The sequence below is a fragment of the Phalacrocorax aristotelis genome, chromosome 4, assembly GCF_949628215.1.
Source record: "Phalacrocorax aristotelis chromosome 4, bGulAri2.1, whole genome shotgun sequence".
Lineage (NCBI taxonomy): Eukaryota > Metazoa > Chordata > Aves > Suliformes > Phalacrocoracidae > Phalacrocorax > Phalacrocorax aristotelis.
In genome coordinates, this window is record NC_134279.1 from 57,134,104 (window position 1) to 57,154,155 (window position 20,052).

Here is a 20,052-nt window from a genome sequence, read left to right on the forward strand (position 1 = left end):
AGTTGGGTGGGAAAGGCAAAGCAATATCTTTAATTTCATTTCAGAGGCTTTTGAGATTTTTAATTACTTCTCGGTGTTTTATTTTTAGGTGGTTACACCAAATTTTATTTATGTATGCCTGACATACACTGACGACAAACATCACTGAAGTAGCACAATTATTTGGTTGTTAAACTTGTAGAAAAATGTAGGAACATTGTTGTCATAGGATGTTACTGGTTTCCAAATTCAATATTTTATAAGCAAAAGGTTTGCTTTCCTTTTCCTTTGTCTTCTGAAACACTGCTTACTTCTGGGCTGAGAAGCAGGAAACAATAGAAGAGTATGTTGTAGCTCTATGAAGAAAATTAAAAAAGAAAGAAATCCAACAAGCAATTTTTTTCTTCTTCATGACACTCTATGGTAGAGCTGTACTGTAACTATTTAGATATTAGTGACCTCTCCAAAGCAGGCTATGAAGTCCTGCTGCATAAATACAGATGAATATATTGTCTACTAAATATAATCTGAAGTTCTCAGTACTGGATCACAGAATAGTGCCTTGAGTAGGTGTGATTCAAACTCTCCTCAGCAACTGAAAAATACAAACTATGACCCCTTATATAACATGCAGTTGCTGTGGCCTTACCTTAAAATATAATTTCACAGAATCACAGAGTGGTAGGGGTTGGAAGGGATCTCTGGAGATCATCTTGTCCAACCCCCCTGCTTGAGCAGGCACACCCAGAGCAGGGGGCACAGGAACGTGTCCAGGGAGGTTTAGAATATTTCCAGAGAAGGAAACTCCCACACCTTCCTGGGCAGCCTGTGCCACTGCTCTGGCACCCGCACAGGAAAGAAGTTTTTTCTCATATTGAGGTGGAACTTCCTGTGTTCCAACTTGTGCCCATTGCCCCTTGGCCTGTCGTTGGGCACCACTGAAAGGAGCCCAGTCCCATCATCCTGACACCCACCCTTTAGATATTTGTAGGTATTGACGAGATCCCCCCTCAGTCTTCTCTTGTCCAGGCTGAACAAACCCAGGTGTCTCAGCCTTTCCTCATAAGGGAGATGCTCCAGTCCCCTGATCATCTTGGTAGCTCTGCGCTGGACTTGCTCAAGCAGTTCTGTGTCCTTCTTAAACTGGGGGGCCCAAAACTGGACGCAGTACTCCAGATGTGGTCTCGCTAAAGCAGAGTAGAGGGGGAGGATAACCTCTCTCGATCTGCTGGCTACACTCCTTTTAATGCAGCCGAGAATAATTGTATTTAATACGATAGCTAGAATTATCAGTTATAATGCATGTACTTATGAATTATCTCTGTTTCTTTTACGTTTTTCTACACATTTAGGACCATTTTATATAACAGTGAACAGAAATTGTTTCTTCTGGTATCTATATGTATGTGAATTTTCTTTTCCATAGGTGTGTAGAAAACTTACTTAGAAATATCTTTTTAGCAAACATTTATGCAAGTATTGTTGCCATTCAAAGAGCATTAATACTTCCACCATAACTTATATACATATGGTTTTTTGGCAGAGTGCAAGAGCAATCCTATATACCATTTCTACTGTGGTTTCTAATAGTACAGCTGTTACAAATACTTTTTTCATTTTATACTCTCTATTTGATAGCATAATCAAAAGGTAATTTCCTCAAAAAACGAAATGCCAGTGTTTCTGATCACACTGAAAAAAAATTTGGACTTAAGAGTAGTAGGAATTCAAAATAATGGACACAATATTTTTGTGCAACAGGGAACAAGGGAGACGCTTAGCCATCATTGCAGTACTCTTGGTGATGCTTTAAGGAAGGAAAATGATTTTGCTCTCATCATTGATGGTAAATCTCTGAAGTATGCTTTGACATTTGGTGTGAGACAGTATTTCCTGGATTTGGCTTTGTCATGTAAAGCTGTTATTTGTTGCAGGTAAGGTTTACATTATTCTTTCTCTACAGTATTTTTATTGGTATATAAAGATTAAGAAGCTCCTTTTATTTCAGAGAAGATACAGATATCCATGTTGCCCAACCATGAAATATAAAAAAAAAAGCCTTCAATAGCTGAAGTTATAAAATACAGTCATTCAAGCAAAATATTTCTGTAGAGCAGTCTGCAACAGAGTGTACCTGTCAAACAAAGTCATTCAGATTGCATATACCCAGAAAAATAATTTGTTGTCCTTCAAGGGTAGTCTTAGCAAGATTGAGACACTGATTTTAACCTTAAATTGATACTACAGTTAACTGCAGGTTTTAGCACATCTGGATTCTTTTGTAGCACTTTCTCCACAGACAAGATTTTATATCCCTGCTTTTCTGTAAGCCATGGATTACACTGTGTAAGAAGAACACAAAAATATTAAAGGTACTACTCTGGGTGATTTTTATTTCCTGAAGCTGGTGGAAACTCGCTTTGTTGTTTTTTTTTGTTAGTATTATTCCTGATTGTTTTGGGGTTCTTTTATGCAATCAGACGTTCATCCTTTCCTGTACACATCAGCTATAAGAGCTGTAAGCTTACTCTAACAAGTGAACTTTTTTCCAGATCAAAGAAAATTAAATATCTGCCTTCTTTAAATATGCACAATATGAAAATGGCTTGGTATGTCTTTTAATATTTCCAGATTTATATTAAGGAAGGAATACATAGGACTGTGTAAGTGATAGCTTATGTGTTTTGGGGCCTTCTCACATTTTTATGGCATTAAACACAAAAACTGCAAAAATCTCCTGAGCAGTACATCACCTTTTCCGCATTTGAATCATTGAACAAAGAGGGAAGTTGGGTGCTTGGTAACTAGATAAACAAGAAGTGCTCCTGTCAATGTTTAAAGAACTTGGTTTAGGCCAAGTGATTAATCTGTCCAAAAGCAGAAGCAAGGACTTTTCTTTACAAGACCATTGGCAACACAGGTAGGATATCTGTATTAAAAATGCATTCAAACATTCCAGAACTGTGGAAATCACTGTTATTTTCATCAGTGTCTGAGGTCACTATTACAAGAATAGCCAGTTAATGTTCTCAGAGTATTTTTCACTATTTTGACCCTTGCAGTAGCATGGGAAAAGCTGTTTCCTATATTAAAACAGGAAAAATTAACTCAGAAACAAGATATTCAAGGTCAGGAGTCCCTGTAGCTTGCTGTTTCTCAATATACAAGTGTCACAAATTCAAGTTCTCCCAATTAATGTGGTACTGAAATTTTCAGGATTGTCTGTGCATTCAAGTTAAGTTGAAATCCATATTTAAATAGGATGCTATGTCTGATAATATTTACTTCAGAAAAAGAATCTATGAAAAAGGAGATCAGCCTGGATTTTGTACAAGAACAAAATAATTCTTAGAATTCAGCATCACTTCTTAACAAATCCAAATCTCCTTTCAGTAAGTGTATAAGCTTTCTGCCTAGTATCTCATTATTGCCTATCCTGTTATCTACCTAAAGGTAGAGCCATGCTGTGTATAAATGTGAGAACTGTTGTAAATACACCTTAATAGGTTGTCAACTTTTGATTAATAAAATAATTAAAAGGAAGGTTCTCATGTTTAGGTAGAGAGTTTAATAACACTCCATTACAATCAAGCAGATTCATCTGAAAACTCAGTGTTCAAAATGGAACTATTTGTCTACCTTGCAAAAGGACAGGAGAAAGCAAATAACAGAATCACGGAATGGTAGGGGTTGGAAGGGACCTCTGGAGATCATCTTGTCCAACCCCCCTGCTTGAGCAGGCACACCTAGAGCAGGGGGCACAGGAACGCATCCAGGTGGGTTTTGAATGTCTCCAGGGAAGGAAACTTCCACACCTCCCTGGGCAGCCTGTGCCACTGCTCTGGCACCCGCACAGGAAAGAAGTTTTTTCTCATATTGAGGTGGAATTTCCTGTGTTCCAACTTGTGCCCATTGCCCCTTGGCCTGTCGTTGGGCACCACTGAAAGGAGCCCAGTCCCATCATCCTGACACCCACCCTTTAGATATTTGTAGGTATTGACGAGATCCCCCCTCAGTCTTCTCTTGTCCAGGCTGAACAAACCCAGGTGTCTCAGCCTTTCCTCATAAGGGAGGTGCTCCAGTCCCCTGATCATCTTGGTAGCTCTGCGCTGGACTTGCTCAAGCAGTTCTGTGTCCTTCTTAAACTGGGGAGCCCAAAACTGGACACAGTACTCCAAATGTGGTCTCGCTAAGGCAGAGTAGAGGGGGAGGATAACCTCTCTCGATCTGCTGGCTACACTCCTTTTAATGCAGCCCAGGATACTGTTGGCCTTCTTAGCCACAAGGGCACATTGTTGGCTCATGGTCAACTTGCTGCCCACCAGCACTCCCTAGTCCTTCTCAGGGGAGCTGCTTTCTGGCAGGTCAGCCCCCAGCCTGTACTGGTGCATGGGGTTGTTCCTCCCCAGGTGCAGGACCTTGCACTTGCTCTTGTTGAATTTCTATAGGTACCCCTTGGCCCAGCTCTCCAGCCTGTCCAGGTCTCACTGGATGGCAGCACCACCTTCTGGTGTATCAGCCGCTCCTCCCAGCTTGGTATCGTCAGCAAACTTGCAGAGGTTACACTCTATCCCATCATCCAGGTCATTGATGGATATGTTGAACAGAACTGGACCCAGCACAGACCCCTGAGGAACACCACTAGCGACAGGCCTCCATCCAGACTCTGCCCCATTGACCACAACCCTCTGAGTTCTGTTGTTGAGCCAGTTGTCTGTCCACCTCACTGTCCACTCATCCAACCCACACTTCCTTAGCTTGCCTGTGAGGATGCTGTGGGAGACAGTGTCAAATGCCTTACTGAAATCAAGACGGACAACATCCACTGCTCTCCCTTTGTTGACCCAGCCAGTCACACCATCATAGAAGGCTATCAGGTTGGTCAATCATGATCTTCCCTTGGTGAATCCATGTTGACTGTTTCTGATGACCTTCTTGTCCTCTACATGCCTGGAGATGACCTCCAGGATGAACTGCTCCATGACCTTTCCGGGGACGGAGGTGAGGCTGACTGGCCTATAGTTCCCCAGGTCCTCCTTCTTGCCCTTTTTGAAGATTGGAGTGACATTGGCCTTCCTCCAATCCTCGGGCACCTCTCATGTCCTCCACGAGCTTTCAAAGATGATGGAGAGTGGCTGAGCAAGAACATCTGCCAGCTCCCTCAGCACTTGTGGGTGCATCCCATTGAGGCCCATGGATTTGTGAGGATCCAGTTTGCCTAGGTGATCTCTGACCCAATCCTTCTCAACCTATGGTAATTCTTCCTTTCTCCAGATTTGTCCTCTCTTCTGGGGGCTGAGATGCCTCAGGGCCAGCCTGAGCAGTAAAGACCAAGGCAAAGAAGGCATTCAGTAACTCTGCCTTCTCTGCATCCTGCGTCACCAGGGCCCCTTCCTTGTTCAGCAGTGGGCCCACTGTATCCCCAGTCTTCCTCTTACTCCTGATGTATTTAAAGAAGCCCTTCTTGTTATCTTTGACATCCCTTGCCAGATTTAATGCCAAGTGGGCCTTGGCCTTCCTCGTCGCATCTCTGCATGCTCTGACAGCGTTCCTGTATTCCTCCCAAGTGGCCAGTCCCTTTTTCCACATACTGTGAACCTCCCTCTTCCATTTGAGTTTCTCTAGAAGCTCTTTTCTCATCCATGCGGGTCTCCTGGCTCCTCTGCCTGACTTCTTCCTCCTGGGGATGCACTGACCTCAAGCTCGGAGGAAGTGGTCCTTGAATACTGTGCAGCTCTCTTGGACTCCCTGCCTTCCAGAGCCCTAGCCCATGGGATTCCTCCTAGCAGGTCTTTGAAGGGGGCAAAGTTGGCCCTCCTGAAGTCCAAGGTTGTAACCTGACTCGTAGCCCTGCTTCTACCTCGCAGTATCCTGAACTCAACCATCTCATGTTCACTGCAGCAAATGCTACCCCCCCAACTCTCACATCCTCAACCAGCCCTTCCTTGTTTGTTAGGATAAGGTTGAGCAGCACATCTCACCTCGTTGGCTCCTCCACCACTTGCATCAAAAAGTTGTCCTTGATGCTCAGTAGGAACCTTCCGGATCGTGCATGGGTCACCATGTTGATTTTCCAGCAAATATTAGGGTTGTTGAAGTCCCCCATGAGGACCAGGGCCTGCAACTGTGAGGCTACTTCCAGCTGTCTGTAGAAGGCTCCATCAACTTCCTCTTCTTGATCAGGTGGCCTGTAGCAAACACCCACAACAGTGTCACCCATATTTGGCTGTCCCTTAATTTTTACCCACAAGCTCTCAACTTGTTCTCCTTCCACTCCAAGGCAGAGCTCCAAGGTTACAGTATTCAAATAAACACCTGTAGTCTTTCCATCCTTTCTGTCAAGTGATATGTTATGCCACCAATGTTATTTTTTTTATTATTTTTTTATGATTTAGCTTTGTAGCCATGCTTCAGCATGAAACACTGAATTTCAAACTAAGGTCTTACTGTCTTTTAAACTCAGATCATACACTGATACACAGTTTATACTATGTATAAACATTTTTCTAATGGCAATAGTCTTTCTGACAGGCAAGTTGGAGCTTTGTGCCTGTTCTACCATTTCCAGTTTTGCTCCGTATACTAAGTAACAAGCAGGAGATGCTGTAGAACTGCTCTTTCAAAAGTATGATTCTTTTTCTTGTCTTTCCTTGATTTGAAAACACATTTTATGCCATTTGAAGAGACAATATTGCCATTTCTGTTGAACTCTAGAACAATCGAAGGATATTCTGTACCTATAGCTTTCTTTTAGTGGTAGCATTTTTATGATGAAACAACAAAGTGCAAAATGAAAGTTTCTGTAACTCACTTAGGTCAGCTGGTTTCGATACATGTCTAGGTACATGCTCTGATATATTTTGTGGTTGTTTAAAAATTGGCTGCAGGTTTAAAACTAAAATATTTGCTTGTAAAACTCACTGTTTTAGTATGTGCTTTTTTAATATCATGTGCTTTGCAAAAGTCAAAATTCTATCAAAATATTTCTGTTAGTGCTCCATCTTAACAAAAACTTCATTTCCTTGTTTGTGAGCTTGAAGATAAAAAATTTCAAAATGGTAATTTTTAATTAAGGTAAATCACTTAAATATAAGTTGTTTCAACTAAATGAAAATGTCGGTCTTTTCTCTATCAATGTAAAGGCGGTAAATATTTTAAGCACTCCTTGGTTTTAAAAGTATAAATTACATCACTTTCTCTGAAGTTTTCAGACTGTATTCACTTGTTCAGAAGCATTTATTACCAATGGATTCTTCCTCAGACCAGCCATAACACAGATGAAGCTGACAAATACTCAGTAGACATTTCATTTAAAAAATCTGTGTATGTTATTAATTCCAAGCAGATGTTTGGCTTAAAGACTTTGATTAACTGAATTCCAACTCTGTATTGGCTTCAGAGTAATGTGTGCAAGAAGAACGGTAAATGAATTATTCTGTAGTAAAAACATACAGCTAAGAGTGAAAAAATGAACAAAAGGTATTTTTTGTTGGTTTAATAATGAACTTCATGCACCAGGCAATGAGAGTAAGTGCCATCTTCCAACTGCCCCTAAAACATTGTCTGAAAGGGAAATAAGCCACTATTCCTGGGAAGTTAAAAAGATGGAAAAAAAGTTCTCAGGTCAGGAATCTTGCATAAAGCTGGCTGTAGCAAGTCTTAATACAATACTCATCAGCAGAGTTCAAACAAAACATGTAATAAAATACCATAGAAATGCTTTTTTGTACATTTGGAGCACAGAATTTCTCTGAAGGGCTGTTGGCCAGAAGCTTTCATCCAAAGTTCATCACAAGGCTGTACCTTTGAAAAAGTCTGATAGCATGTGTTACACTGGCTGCTGAATGAAACATTAGATAGCTACTTTCAATTCAAAGTCTGCATTCTTTTTCACTCCTTTATTTTTTGCTTTTGAAAACTCACACAATTACATTTTATGCAATGTTTTTTCTCTGATTTATTGCACTTAAAGCTTAAGAAATTTTTCTTAATTGGCACAGAGTACGATTAGGGGTTTTTTTTCAGCTGATGGAACATCAGGTGAAACCAAAGGTGAACTGTGAGAAGGTGTCCTCTGGCAAATGGAGAGAACCAGAAGAGCTAGCCAGTGGTAGTTAAAGTATTGTACGTGAGCAAAGATGAGTGTAGATACCATGTACCCAGTTTCCCTTCACAACACTGTCTCAGTGTTAAGCACAATGGTCTAGCAAAGAGAGGCAACCACTATTAGTCTATCTATGCTAGTAATTTAGTAATCTATCTAATGTTGAGGTTTAATCTAGCTGTTGAAACATGGGGTTTTTTTCTTCCTATAACTTTATAGGGTAGGTAAAATGAAAAATATTGGTATTTTCTAGAGAAAAATGGAAAATATTTTCTTTTTTCTTTTCCACATGAGCTATGGACCTTATACTATTCCTCCATATTTGTTTTGTGATGCTGCAATTGAATCAAATGCCAGTCTGTTCCATGGTAAAAAGAGTACCTTGGTAATAAGGACTGAAGTCGTAAACTTATACCGTTAAAAGTATGGCATATAGTGACGTGTCATTATGATGCATATATAAGATCTCATTCTACAAAAGACATGGGGGATTGTAGCTGAGATAAATAATATAACAAATATGCTTCAAATGTAATGTTCATTTATAGAAGAGAGTATGCTTTAATTTCAGCAGTTGCATATCTGGGTATAAAATACACACAAGAAGACAGATCATGATCTCTCAAATTTTTGTAAATATTTCTGTTTAAAATTTGGTGTTTTAAAACAGTTCTCTCTATATGGTTGGTAAGTTGACTTCCTCCATCAGGAATAGTTTGGGATCCTCTTTCAGCTCTTAAGTAGTCTGAGTTTCAGAAATGTAAAAGTTTTAGCTAGTAAGAATTGTGATTGTTACCATATTTTACTGGTTTAGACAAAACTTAATTCTTCATAGATGTTATATGAATAAATGTGTGTTTCAGGACATAAAAGCATGTCTAGAAAGCCTTGGTTTTCTCCTACGGTTTTAAGCTATGTTTCAGAGTAATCATGGTGAACCTTAGATGGCTAAAAACTTAAATAGGCTTTATTTTAGTCAGAAAGGACTTTCTTTTCATAGGAAATTAATGCTGGTTTGGTGAAATTTGCATTTCTAAAGGACATATTCATCAAAATTTCTCAAAGACTGTTTCTACTTTTGCCGTTATTAGTTAGCTTTTCTCAAATCTTTGTAACTTGGATTTGTTAATAAAGGAAATGGATAATGGATAGCATCAGCAGTGTGACGTCAGAGATTTGGGTTTTTCCTGAACTTTTTCACCATTCTGCTGCATTTCCTATTTCAATGAACACCATGAAATCAGTTACCAACCTCAGCTGTCAATTCTAAGAAAAACTTTGCTTTCCTTTTTTTAAGTTTATAGCTTGTCTGTCATGTGAACAGTGGATTTTGTTATGCTATCTCTCTGTTTGGGTTTTTTTTTTTAAATTGCATTCTTACTCAGGCAGAATGGAAGGTAGTTGGCATGGCCATTAACTTCAGAGATCATGTAATTAATTGCTTGTTGGCTGTGGTTTTGGTAGCTATGGTAGAGTTTACAGATAGCTAGAAAAAGTGATGGCCAAGCATTGCCATATCTCTGTGCTTAATAGAAGGAATACAATTGGTGCTTCAGTGTTCTTAACTGTAAAAACTTAGTGTTGAATGTGGAGAACTTAATATCCCTTCCTTATTTGGAAAGAGATGGGTGTTTTGTTCTGTTTCTGTTTTTCTGGAGGGGGGACAGGAAGAATTGTGATAAGGAAATATATACAACCAGTTGGAGAAGAAAACTGCCTCTCAAATTATGGATCAAAAGTTTGGTCCAAATAGAGAGCAATGCATTTTAACCTGTAATGTCAGTCTGTCAAGTGTCAAGACAGGCAAGTCATTCAGCCTTGGCTGTAATGGCAGAGATCAATGAGCAGACAGGAACATTTTATTAAGCCATGTACTGAAAAATAATTTGACTAGGCTATATAATTGGAAAGACTTTATTTCTTATGTAGGTGGCTTGTTTTTATTATTGCCCTCATTAGCCCTGTTTTTGTGATCTTAAAAATCAATCAATATAAATAGGACAGTATTTTTTTGCCACATTCACTTACCAGATTTGATAGAATTCTTTGAGGTATAATTCTTTAAGCTAGAAAGGATTTACCCATCAGGAATCTTATTAATAATATAACAGTATAATTTTCTCAAGTATCTTGAGGCCTTTCAGTATTCACATACTTTTGAGAATGGTGCCTTTGGGACCTTCAGCTTGCAGCAATTTTTGTGAGGAAATTTAGGACTGCACAGGTGCCATAATACAGCTGAATTTTTGGTGTCTGGTGGTAATGTTTCTTTTTGTTACTGAGCTTGTGAGTGCCATACAGCAGTCTTGGTTCAGGTGAGGACTGTACTCATGAACTCTACACAGGCTATGTTACTCGGCAGTATCCCAGTGAGCAGCAATATACAGAGCATGTTCAGGAAGAAACACTATCTGGAAGTAATTGCTCTTCTGTGCTTTTCCTTTGCAAATTTGTTCCTCAAAATTTGTATTCTTAATTTCTTATATATTTCTGTGTTTTTATTTTGTTTTTTGACCAGGAAGACTTAAGTCTTCCCTACATAATCTGTAACTCTGAAATTTTGTCACTGCGGGGAGAATCTTTCACAACCCAAATTGCAAAGTTCCAGAAGCGTATGGTACCAGAGGGGTAATTGGCATGAGTATACATATAGAAGACTTGCAGGAAATTAATTATAAATACACGTTTTTCCCCAGTTTTCAATGTCAATATATGTCCAGTGGCAAGTTCTGCTTCCTAGCCATGTCTAGTTTTTGCATGGGGCATCTGGAGTGAGTTCGTCTGGAAGGCTGGAAAGATAGATAAGGAAAGGACAGTTCTTCACCAGCTGCACATCCCCAGCTCCGCAGCAGGAGTCATGCTTTTGTACCAGAACTGCTCTCTTTGTAGGATGCAGTGAACAGCGGTGGCTGGGGAGACAGACTCACAGGGCTGTTCGCATTTCTTCTTGTTTCTGTTTGTACCATGAGACAGGAGGGGCAGGGTTGGTCCTTGACTCCAGGGCCAGGAAGCGCAAGAGTGGATTGCCTCACTGCTTAGGGTTTGCTCCTTCCCTTCCCCACCCTGTGAAACCCACCAGTCTTAGCACATAAATTCTGTATATTATTTTCAGTTATGGGTCTCAAACACTACAAGGACTGAATTTCAGCATACAGAGTAAAACTATCGCAACATGAAATGAAAGGTACATGTGTGACACACACAATGGTAGATGGAGCCAAAACTGATATAGTTGCATATAGAGCTTTTGAGAGGCATCCCTAGAATAATTTGTCCCCTCAACTGTGGACAGGCATTTTCTTACCGACAGATAATTGGAGCAGTCCTGAAAAGAACAAGGGAGAAATTACCAGCAGTTAAACAAAGTAGAGGATCAAGAGTCAATGTTTAAAGTTGGTTCCTCTAATTTAGGAGCATAGGCTATGTTAAACCACTCTGTTTGTTATTTCCTGTTCACTTTGACATCTGTGTCTTAAATATCTTGTTGTTTGTTTATAAAATACATATTTAACCAGAGAGGAAAACAAAAAGCATAACAACAAAATATGCCAAAATCTGCATTCGTTGTAAGTTAATACTGGTAGTGGCAGTGTTCGGGGTTTCTTCCATTACTCTGTTTTAGAGGCCCATTGCTGTTTGACCTATGTCTCTCCAGTTCTATTAACATCTTGCTTCAACAAATCCAACTTTTCTATGAATTTCACTGGGAAGGTGCTTTTAGCATACAGCCTAAAGGGCAACAACAAGGCCATGTCACTGACCAGCATGTTAGTTGGCCTGGTTTTGTTACCTTTTCACAGAATATGAAGTATGTTTTGAGTACATTCATCTGAAAATCCTGTATTAAACCTTTTACTTTCTGTTACCCCTTAGGGTATCACCACTTCAAAAATCTGAAGTTGTAGAAATGGTTAAAAAACAAGTTAAGGTAGTAACTCTAGCAATTGGTGATGGAGCAAATGATGTTAGTATGATACAGACAGCACATGTTGGTGTTGGTATTAGTGGGAATGAAGGTCTACAGGCTGCTAATTCTTCAGACTACTCAATTGCTCAGGTAAGTCATTACACTGTGAAAAACTACAGTAAAGTAGTTTACTACCAGATTTAATATTGGCGTATACATGTTCTGATTGTATGTTCATTTTTCATTTTTTACAGTTCAAGTATTTGAAGAACTTGTTGTTGGTTCACGGAGCCTGGAATTATAACAGAGTAGCTAAATGCATATTGTATTGTTTCTACAAGAATATAGTCCTTTATATTATCGAGGTAATTTTACAATACAGTAAATGTTACTTCTTGCAAGTAAAACCTTTATTATTTTGAGCTTTTGGTTATAATATATGATTTTAAAGAAGCATTTAAACTGTCAATTAACACTTACTAGTACTGAATCTTGCTTTTTAATAAACTCATTAACATTAGAGTGATTTTTTTTTACTTTAAAAGATTGTCTTAAAAATACATACTAAATATTAGTAGCAAATGTTTGTGTTCCATAATACTGCTAGCTTATTAAAATTCTGAATCTGTAACATCATTACAGTATTTAAGGTATACAGTTACAAGTAGCCTTAAATTTACCAAGAGGTATATATGCTTAAGCTCTTCGAGCTGGTATCAGTCACTCTCCGGTTCACAATCTGAAGCCCTTTTTCAGGTCACTGTTGAACTGCAGGGCTGTTGCTGCTCAGAACAGTAATAAAAGTTTTTACACATGTGTTTAGTTACACTGATGCATTTCTTTCACTTGTTGATGGGGTAACCAAGCCTGCTTAGGCTCTAGTTCATGAACAGGGATACTTTTCCCAAAAGCAGCTGACCTAGTTTTCTCACCTGGGATTTTAGGGAGACTGGAGTCTTGTGAAAAAAGACAGTAGTATGAGAGGACTGTGTTGTAATAAATGTACATTTATTGGTAGGTATGGTTAAGACAGCATGTGTAGCTGTAGTTTTCATGACCACAAGGCAACCCTAAAATTTTGAACGTATTTTTTAAAGGATTTTAAAATTTTTTTCTCTCCCCCCCTTCATTTACTGTTCCTCTTTTTTCTTTCAACAGCTGCTTGCTTTCTTATAACCAAATACATATCTAGTAATTATGATTATAATTGATTCAAGCTTTATATTCACAATACTTTGGGTTAAAAAACCCAAAGGATTTCTTTTTTTTAAATTTAATTTGTTGCAAAGCTTGATCGCACAATAAGTTTTTTATTTCAGTCTTCTGTATTTTTACGTTAATGGAATTAACAGTTATTCTTAAAACTTTCTTAGCTTTTTTTAATATATTTCAAATTAATGTCTGAAACTTGCGCAGTATGTGTCCAGTGTTGGCTGAAAGAAAATGCCTTATTTCTGTTAGACCTGAGGTAAACAATAGGTTAATATTTCCAATTTTTATATTTGTGTATGTGGTCTTACACTGTTGCAATATTTGAAAATACTTCAAACATCTTTTTATGTGCAAGTGTTGTAGCCAAAAAGTATGCATTCTTTTCTTCACATATTTTTTACATTTTCTAAATTTTCCTTTTTTCTTCTTTATTGTGTTATTAATGTAAATAGATTTCTACCTAAGTAGTAGCGAGTTTGCGGCCTGTTTAGAAAAACATAAAGTAGGAAGCCATAGAACAAGCAAATCCATTAACGATCCTTTTTTGCCTTAGAAGTGATGGCAGACTTTAGATCTTGCATTTCAAAAGCTGAATATCTGATTAAATGATTAGACTTCTAGAAGTACTGATTAGCAGTAGCTCTTGAAGTATTTGAAAAAACAGTATTAATGTATACCTTGTGTTTATAGAAAACATACAAAGTTGGCCTTTAGAACATACTACCTGATTTTTTTCCTTATTTTCTGTCATTGTCACCTGCAAGCACATTGTAAATTTATAACTTCAATCAGATATAAATATCCCACCGTTTGTATTCTTTGTGAAAGAAAGTTAAATGCAAGGTACTGAGATCATTGTCTAAAAATACAAAAGACTAGAAGAGGTAGTCTCTGCCTCCTGAGTGGATGGAAGGGCAAAGAGATCATTTTTACATGTGTTATGACCCTTTATATATAATGCATATGAGCATTTTACCATATACACCTTCTCTGGAAGACAAGATGACTTCTACTTGAATTCCTGCATACCCAGCGTTTGTCAGCTCAGAAAACTTTCACAGATGTTAATAGCTCATGTCAATACTGTGAGTGAATGGGCAGAAATTCATCATTGAATGTCTCTAGAAAGGACAACTGCCAGTCTTGAATCTCTCTTTTCAGTTTTTTGTACGGATCAGGCGTGGGAGCAGAGAGCTCAATGAGTATTTGTAAGCTGCTGCTTAATATGCAGAAATGCTACATCAGGAAAACGTCTGTGAAGCTTTTGTGGCCACACCTCCTCTGTCTTGGAGTTTAGAAAATACTGTGAAAGGCATGTCTGGAAGTTGCTTTAAGCAAGTTTCCTTCCACTAGCTGACAATAACTAAAAATACCTACCTTTACTTAATAGAGGCATATTTTTAAATGTCTGCTAAGTACTAATCAAACAAGTAATGTAATAGATTCCATTTAGTCTAAAATGCAGCCTTTTTCCTAGACATTCATGGGGTGATATGAAATAAGTGACATTGTTTCTTGGTTCAGAAAATGGAGAAGGTCTATAATAATACTCCTGCAGAGTGATTAGTGTTTATCAACATTTAAACTCCTATTCATAAGAAACTAGAACTGGTCTGTAATAACTTTTTCTACTCAGTGTCTTGATGCAGTAGATATTTAAACATGGGCTTCATCTTTTGTGTGGGACTAGTCCTAGTAACTAAATTTAGAGGTTATATTCTGAAGTATCATTCTAAATTACAAATGAAAACTTTGAATTTCTAATAGACTGTTAATGCACATTATTAAGCCTGTACCAGGCCTCGAAGTCACATAGGATAAGGCTATGCAGAGCCTCATACTTATTTTGAAGGGACTGTCATTACCTTATTATGATGGTTAGATTGATCTAGCGATTGAGAACTCCTGTGTGGATTGGTTTTGGTTTTGTAATTACCATTACTGCATATGCCTTTTTGTTAAACTACTTATTTTGTGAAGTTATGCAAATCTCCCTTCAACATCGGAGGGACAAAATTTTTCTACTCCTACTTTTTCTTCTGCTAGCTAGTAATAACATAAAATAACTGTTTTATATTAAATGAAAAAAAGGTTTGCAATTTTAAAAAAATAATTATTTTTTAAGATCTGCATAGGTCATTCATGTTTCCTGTCAGGGAAAATTCATGCAAAAGAGTGAAAGTCCCGACACAGAAGAAACATATGCATGGAGTTCACATTTAAAGTTCAGTTACAGATCCTTAAACAAGGCCATTTCTCCACAATTTCCTTTGCCTGACACATCACATGAATGCCTGTGGTCATACTGAGACCCGTATCATGCATAACCCCAATGTGAGCAGGCTTTCTGTATATATTTACCCTGCTTCTGAGCTGTAGAGTTGAGGTGCTGTTGTTCAGTATGCCATGGCATACTTAATGTATGCAAACTGCACCAAGTTCAGTTTAAAACACCGAGAGCAGAAAGTGATTGTGCTCATGCCCACTTTTTTGCATTATGTGGTTTGAAAACTTAGAAATACAGGGATCTGCATTGAGGCCTATCTCATTTTAGCTGAGCTATGAACCTAAGTCTTTCATTTTCGGTGGAAATTATGTAGCAATTGAACTGTAAAATGGTCCGAATTTTCGCTTCTCCATCACTTAGGTAGTCTAAATTACTTCTCAGGGACACCTATCTCTTGTCCCTCTGTATAGGGGTGCTGGATTAGTAATCTGAGATGTTAGAGTAGGACCTACCACCTAGGACAGAAGTGGCTGAATCTGCCCTTAAATTAGTATCATGTAAAACATGACCTAAAAACTTATTTTGCAGGTGCAGCTGCCTTTGTTGTCCATCATAATCAAATGAAACATGCTTATCCATGAATAAATTTCTGTGTGTTAAACTGTGTGTTTCTTGTCACTGTCACTATTAATACTGTAGTAAGCTCCACAGTCATTTTTCTATGGATGGTTAATTTATCTTAGTGTAATTTTCTAGGGTCCAAGGTTCAGAAGTTAGAGTAAGTGGATGACTTACTTTCTTCCCCTCTTACAGTTTGAGCTGAGGGCTGTATTTATCCTTGCTGCGTCCCCCACACGACCACCCCATACTAGATCTGCTAATTATTTTTGAGCCATAGGTGTTCTTAATGTGAACATTCAAATACTATCATGTAACCAGTAGAAAATCCATGTTTCTGCTTAGATGTTAAAGATGTTCTGTCTCTTAAAGTAGTATATCTGGTATGCCACTAAATAGTGGTGTTTCTACTACAGAGGGCATTGGTTTTAGCCACATTAAAAGGTTTCTTTTCCCAGCCATTTTTTTTAATAGATTCAACAAGAATTTTAGAACCCAGGGCTGCTACCAAATTTCATCTCTTCTTGGTTTGCATCTAGAGTTCTGACCAAGATTTTTTCTAGTTCCTTAATACACTATAACTTAACTGAAATGCCTGTAACTTGCTTGCTTTCTTTGGAAGCAAGTAAATGCTAAGATTTCAGGAAGTTACTATTATAACTTAAAGGATTTCTTTACAATTTTACCGTAAAACTCTAGTTTTCAGAATTTATATAGCTTGAAAATTTTAACTTAAATTCTGTACAAAATAAAACTGAAAGCATCAGGGTTTTTAACAATAAAATGATGCATAGCATTTCTGAGAAGCTTGGAAGTGACTTCATATATGATATTCATTGTAAATTGAAATTCTATCAATTCTTGCATTTCTTTAAAACAGTCACTTCAAAACATTTTCAAGCGTCACTTAACTTTAATAAAAGTGAATATATGGAATAGATTCAGTACATGTTCAGGCGTTTCTTTTAAATTAAACTTTTATAACATTTTGACTGTTACAACAGAAAGCTAATGTTCTTTGCATATACTCCTTGGTTGTGAAGGGTCAGGTATATATCTCCTTGTGGTCTGTTTTATTTTCTTCCTAGAGAGTCACACTTTTGTTAAACTCTGAATTTACCAGCCATGAGAAGTATACGTATATAACACATATGCGTATTTATATGTATACATATGTGTATATGTAAATGTACATGTGCCCAACTACTCAGTCACATATTTTCTATTAAAACTGTCCTTTTCCACCACCCTAAACCCTTTCAAATTAAAAATTCTAAAATTTACTCTGGTATTTGATTCAAACAAGAAAAAAAAGGGGGTCAATCACATAATGATATCTGTCCTTCAATCCTCTCTCAAGAGCTGTCTTCCTAGGCTTGGGGGTAAGTGAATGTAGGAACTATGTATAATGAGAAGGTTAAAAAGAGAGAAGGTGGTTGAGGGGCACAACATTCCAGCAGTGGTGATGAGGTTCTGGATTAGGTTCACACATTTAGCTTAGTTTTAAAACATCCAAAAATTGTGCTGATGTTGAGCGCATAATTAACTGTTCAGTAATGCACAGCTGATCATGCACTCATCTCACTCCCTCGTACTCAGCTACTGAGGAGATGCTGCTGCTAATAAATGTCTTCTAAATTTATCACAGTTAAATCATAATTCCTATTCCAAAAGTCAAAAATCAGAATACACAGAGTTTATAAAGATCTCATTCAACTCGCATAAAGTAATTCCATTCTCTTTTCAGTGAATAGACTGAAAAGTTAGAAAACAGAGTGCTTGTTACAGTTCAGTTGAAGTAAAGAAATTTAGCATTGTAAGACTTCAGAAAATTCAGTGTATTTTATATCTCTGTATTGCAGCCTCTAATATTCATGATTTTGTATGCAATCTTGCTCCAATAATTGGCCACCCAAAAAATCTGCTTACTTTTCATTTATTGGTTGAACAAATAGCAATTTTAGCTGGAATTTAACTCCCATTTTTAGTGTTAATAGTTGCTAATTTCAGGGGGGTTTCCATCTCAAAGTATTCACAAACATCTTGAAACATTCCACAACATGATGAAAGGCTGAGCTTGTTCATAGAATCTGGTCACCTGGAGGCCAGCCCTGATAAACATACATAGTGGTCGTAGCAATTCATGCTTCCATAATAAAGTCAAATTAAATGTGAACTGTAGCAAAGTCTCTGCAAAGAGGATCTAAACGTTCACTTGAAAAATATGAGTCTTAAACTGAGAGAATGTTGTTTAGATGATCCTAGCTTCTGTCACCTTACAGCCTATGTTTGTCGTAGGCAATGTCATTTCAGTGTAGTTTGTTAATAAAGATTCATCAGAGATGCTGCTTCTACACTTTGTCATTGAAATAATATGAGCGTGAAGTGAGAAACAGAAGAAAGCAGTTATGCTGCATGCTATACTAAAAAATGTAAGAAAATGTGTCATCATGCCTTTCAAACTAAATTTGGTTTTTTTAACCTTTTGGCAAAAAGTGATAAAATTATGCAATGAAAGAGATTTCCAACTGCACCTCTAAAATATTCTGTAGTTGAGTTAGTGCTTGTTAACTGAGTAATTGTAGTTGATGTAGTGATCTGGTGAATTTCATGTATGAGGAAGGACTATTGGTACAATTTTCACAGCTTACTTTATGAATTAGTTAGGAGGTTTGCTAATGATTAGAAGATGATGACTGCTTCTAATCTGTAGGTGTTTCCTGTGATATTTGTTTTCCCCTGCTATTCCTCAGAATTTTTATTTCATTAAGAATTAAGTACAATACAAATGCAGTAAGCTAAATCACTCTTAAATACTTAACAAACATTAATTTCCTTCTGAAAATAGCTACCTCCTTGAAATGAATTGCTCACATATTTGACTGGATAGCCCATTATCTGTTCTGAACACAAGTTGGGTTTATTCTTGTATATATTTTTTTATATGTTTAAGCCATAACATCCTGAGCTGCGTTGTAAATGTGTTCTAGGGATAGCCCTTTATGTGAAGCTGAGAAAAGCAAATCTATTAATCACACCTCACAGGACATTTGAGTAATATACGGTTCTCTTTTTCAGGTGTGGTTTGCTTTTGTCAATGGCTTTTCTGGACAAATTCTTTTTGAAAGATGGTGTATAGGTCTCTACAATGTGGTAAGATGATCTGTGTGTTTTCAGTTATTTTCAATCCTAATCCTAAATTTCTTGAGTAAGCAATCTTTAAGCAAGTACTCACCTCTAAAGTTTTGCAATAAGTTTGTTTGTTTGTTTGTTTTAATCTATTAGATGTTTACAGCAATGCCTCCACTAACTCTTGGAATATTTGAGAGATCCTGTCGAAAAGAAAACATGCTGAAATATCCAGAGTTATACAAGACTTCCCAAAATGCACTGGACTTTAATACTAAGGTAGATTTAAAAAATCAAATACAATTAAAACAGAAATTAAGAGGAATTCAGTATAGTTATCCTTTTTGTTCTATGCTGCTCATATTTAAAATGGAAGGTATTTTTATTAGTACTGTTTCCAGTTGTCCACTTGTCTGTGAAATCAAATTTATCCGTTTTTAGCAAATACAGAAATGGACAGCAAGCATTTTATTTTTTTCAGCCCTGATTTTTTTTCTCTGCTAGTAATAAAGCTGTCTTCTATACGCAGAAGCGATTAGACCTCTCCGTCGCTAGGCTGTATGTATTTGTACTGTTATATGGAAATGGATTACTGAAGCCTGTGGAGAAGTGTTGCAGAGGACAATAAGAACTGTCATTAGATTTGTAGAGGGAGGGTCTCGGTACTATTCTTTGTCAATTTGCAGTTGTGATTTTATGGTTTAATTTTGAGTTGTTTGGGGAAAAAAATCTTGGAGACAGTTTAGATTGTGTAATAAGGAATCTGAGGCTACTTTTGGTGGGAAATGGGTGACATTCATCTTGGAGAGACTAGCACAAAAAGTAGTAGAAGAATGTAGGACTCTTCAATATATAAAATATACAAAATTTCTATAG

General features: G+C 37.4%; 1 protein-coding gene across 8 annotated transcripts in view; it reads left to right on the forward strand.

Moving 5' to 3' along the window:
* The window catches only part of ATP8A1 (ATPase phospholipid transporting 8A1), a 125,568-nt gene that overhangs the window by 71,802 nt on the left and 33,714 nt on the right, over positions 1-20,052 (forward strand). For all 8 annotated transcript variants that reach the window (XM_075091581.1, XM_075091579.1, XM_075091580.1 and 5 more), the window contains 5 exons: positions 1,741-1,913; positions 11,957-12,140; positions 12,245-12,355; positions 19,126-19,200; positions 19,333-19,455. In XM_075091581.1, the coding sequence (XP_074947682.1) occupies positions 1,741-1,913; positions 11,957-12,140; positions 12,245-12,355; positions 19,126-19,200; positions 19,333-19,455 (666 nt within the window). The remainder of the gene's footprint in view (positions 1-1,740; positions 1,914-11,956; positions 12,141-12,244; positions 12,356-19,125; positions 19,201-19,332; positions 19,456-20,052) is intronic.